This window comes from Triticum dicoccoides, chromosome 4B, assembly GCF_002162155.2.
Source record: "Triticum dicoccoides isolate Atlit2015 ecotype Zavitan chromosome 4B, WEW_v2.0, whole genome shotgun sequence".
Classification (NCBI taxonomy): Eukaryota; Viridiplantae; Streptophyta; class Magnoliopsida; order Poales; family Poaceae; genus Triticum; species Triticum dicoccoides.
The window spans coordinates 505923573-505926309 of NC_041387.1; the positions used below are offsets into that span (position 1 = coordinate 505923573).

General features: G+C 57.0%; 1 protein-coding gene across 1 annotated transcript; it reads left to right on the plus strand.

Annotated features, from left to right (window-relative positions):
* Positions 1 to 765: 765 nt before the first annotated feature.
* On the plus strand, positions 766 to 2534 carry LOC119291132 (allene oxide synthase 2-like). The gene has a single exon (XM_037569845.1). It carries the CDS (start codon positions 860 to 862, stop codon positions 2300 to 2302), a length of 1443 nt encoding a protein of 480 aa, XP_037425742.1. The 5' UTR covers positions 766 to 859; the 3' UTR covers positions 2303 to 2534.
* The last annotated feature ends 203 nt before the right edge of the window (positions 2535 to 2737 follow it).

Below are 2737 nucleotides of genomic sequence, written 5' to 3' on the forward strand. Positions count from 1 at the left end.
CCCTATCATTTATTTGGTGTTCATATCGCGTGAATGTGCAACCTTTAGTACTGCAACACCTCGCAAAAAAAAACCCTCTAGTACTCCAACGTGTTAATTCAGGCCTTGTGATCGGCGCAGCCACACGTGCAAAGATCATGGCCTGATGGTGTCTGGGACTATATGTGGCGACAAGCGAGTACTTCGCACCGGGGCCACAAATTCTTGAAGACGGCAGCGCACACGCACGCAACACTCACGGGCAGCAGCGCACACGCAGGCAGCACACACACGCAGCAGCAGCACAACACGGACGCAACATCACGCATGCACGCAACAGCACACGCGCGCACACACACACTCTCAGCAGTAGCACACACGTACGCGCGCGCACACAAATATACCACTTGAGGGCAAAAGGGTCTTTTCAGGTGTCATTTTGGTTCAAAATGGACAGAAGTGTTATAAAAGGCATAAAATTTAGACTCGTTATGGGATAGGGAAGAAATTATTTGTGGATGTCAAATAGGGCATAAAATTTAGACACGATGTTAAATCCTGGCTCCGCCCCTGTGCCTACGGACTAGTCCACAGACAAATAACGTGTCCGTTTTAAGGCTCTGCTTTCGAATGCCCTAACTGTGCAAAAAGCTATTGATCTCGTCGCTCCGTCCAAATACATTCCTGTCCAAAAATACTTGTGGCTTGGCCACTGCCAGCCCTGCATCATGCATGGATTCTGCATGGTCTGCATGGTCTCCAGGGGGCTATTTAGCAGCGAGTAGAAGGAGCTGCATTCGCAACACACAACGAGAGTGTAAGCAGATCCAAAGCAACGTTAGCTGCTCGTGATCGATCGATTTGAAGCAACGAGTCTAAGATGAACCAGAGCGCCGTGGGTTCCCTGGTGCCGCGGCAGGCGCCGGGTAGCTACGGCCTGCCGTTCGTCTCGGCCATCCGCGACCGCCTCGACTTCTACTACTTCCAGGGCGAGGCCAAGTACTTCGAGTCCCGCGTCGAGAAGCACGGCTCCACCGTCCTGCGCATCAACGTCCCGCCGGGCCCGTTCATGGCGCGCGACCCGCGCGTGGTCGCCGTGCTCGACGCCAAGAGCTTCCCCGTGCTCTTCGACGTCGACAAGGTCGAGAAGAAGAACCTCTTCACCGGCACCTACATGCCCTCCACCTCCCTCACCGGCGGCTTCCGCGTCTGCTCCTACCTCGACCCCTCCGAGCCCACCCACACCAAGGTCAAGCAGCTGCTCTTCTCCCTCCTCGCCTCGCGCAAGGACGCCGTCATCCCGGCCTTCCGCTCCCACTTCTCCTCGCTCCTCGCCACCGTCGAGTCGCAGCTCGTTCTCGCCGGCAAGTCCAACTTCAACACGCTCAACGACTTCACCTCCTTCGAGTTCATCGCCGACGCCTACTTCGGCGTGCTCCCCTCCGCCTCAGACCTCGGCACCACCGGCCCCACCAAGGCCGCCAAGTGGCTCATATTCCAGCTCCACCCGCTCGTCACGTTCGGCCTCCCTTTGATCCTCGAGGAGCCGCTCCTCCACACCGTGCTTCTCCCGCCCATCTTTGTCAGCGGTGACTACAAGGCGCTCTACAAGTACTTCTACGCCGCCGCGACCAAGGCGCTCGACATGGCCGAGAGCCTCGGGCTGAACCGGGACGAGGCATGCCACAACCTGCTGTTCGCCACCGTGTTCAACAGCTACGGCGGCCTCAAGGTGATGCTCCCGGGGATCCTCGGGCGTATTGCTGAGGCCGGAGAGAAGTTCCACCAGAGGCTGGCCGCGGAGGTACGCACCGCCGTGGCGGACGCCGGCGGCAAGGTGACGATAGAGGCGCTGGAGAAGATGGAGCTGACCAAGTCGGCGGTGTGGGAGGCGCTGCGTCTTGAGCCGCCCGTCAAGTTCCAGTATGGCCGCGCCAAGGCCGACATGAACATCGAGAGCCACGACGCGGTGTTCGCCGTGAACAAGGGAGAGATGCTGTTCGGGTACCAGCCATGCGCCACCAAGGACCCCCGGGTGTTCGGCTCCACGGCGAGGGAGTTCGTCGGCGACCGGTTTGTCGGGGAGGGAAGCAAGCTGCTGCAGTACGTGTACTGGTCCAACGGGAGGGAAACCGAGAGCCCCAGCGTGGACAACAAGCAGTGCCCCGGCAAGAATCTGGTCGTGCTCGTCGGCAGGCTCCTGGTGGTCGAGATGTTCCTCCGGTACGACACCTTTACCGCCGACGTCGGCGTCGACCTGCTCGGCCCCAAGGTTGAATTCACCGGTGTCACCAAGGCCACGTCCGGTCCCGGGGCTGTTTAAAACCTGCACCGGCCATCTGTGAGACTGTGACAAACGGATCAACTCGTACAAAGCCAGTCATAGCATGCATGACAAACGGAGTATGAACGAAGTATGTCAGTCATGCATGCATCTTGTTCGGTTGCTTCGCGTGCATGTTTTCCTTTTCGCACTCTTGCCCGCGTAATAAAATGGACCCCTGTCATAAGATCGGGAGCACCTATTTATAATGGAACAGTCTTGCCTCAGTCAACTAATGGTTAAGTCTCGGTTGATACTATATCCACAATATTTTACATTGAGATTCACTACAGGAAAATCCCGGTTTCCAGTGTGTTAGCCTATAAGCCGAATGCTTTTTTTCGGGCATCCGGCTTACGCTCCTCTAAGCCGAGTCTCAAAAAAAAAAAACATCCGGTAAATACGAGGAACTCGGCTTATGGTCATCTATAAGCC

Coding starts and splice junctions, on each gene's coding strand:
- LOC119291132 (XM_037569845.1), top strand. CDS start 860: ATGAACCAGAGCGCCGTGGGTTCCCTGGTGCCGCGGCAGGCGCCGGGT.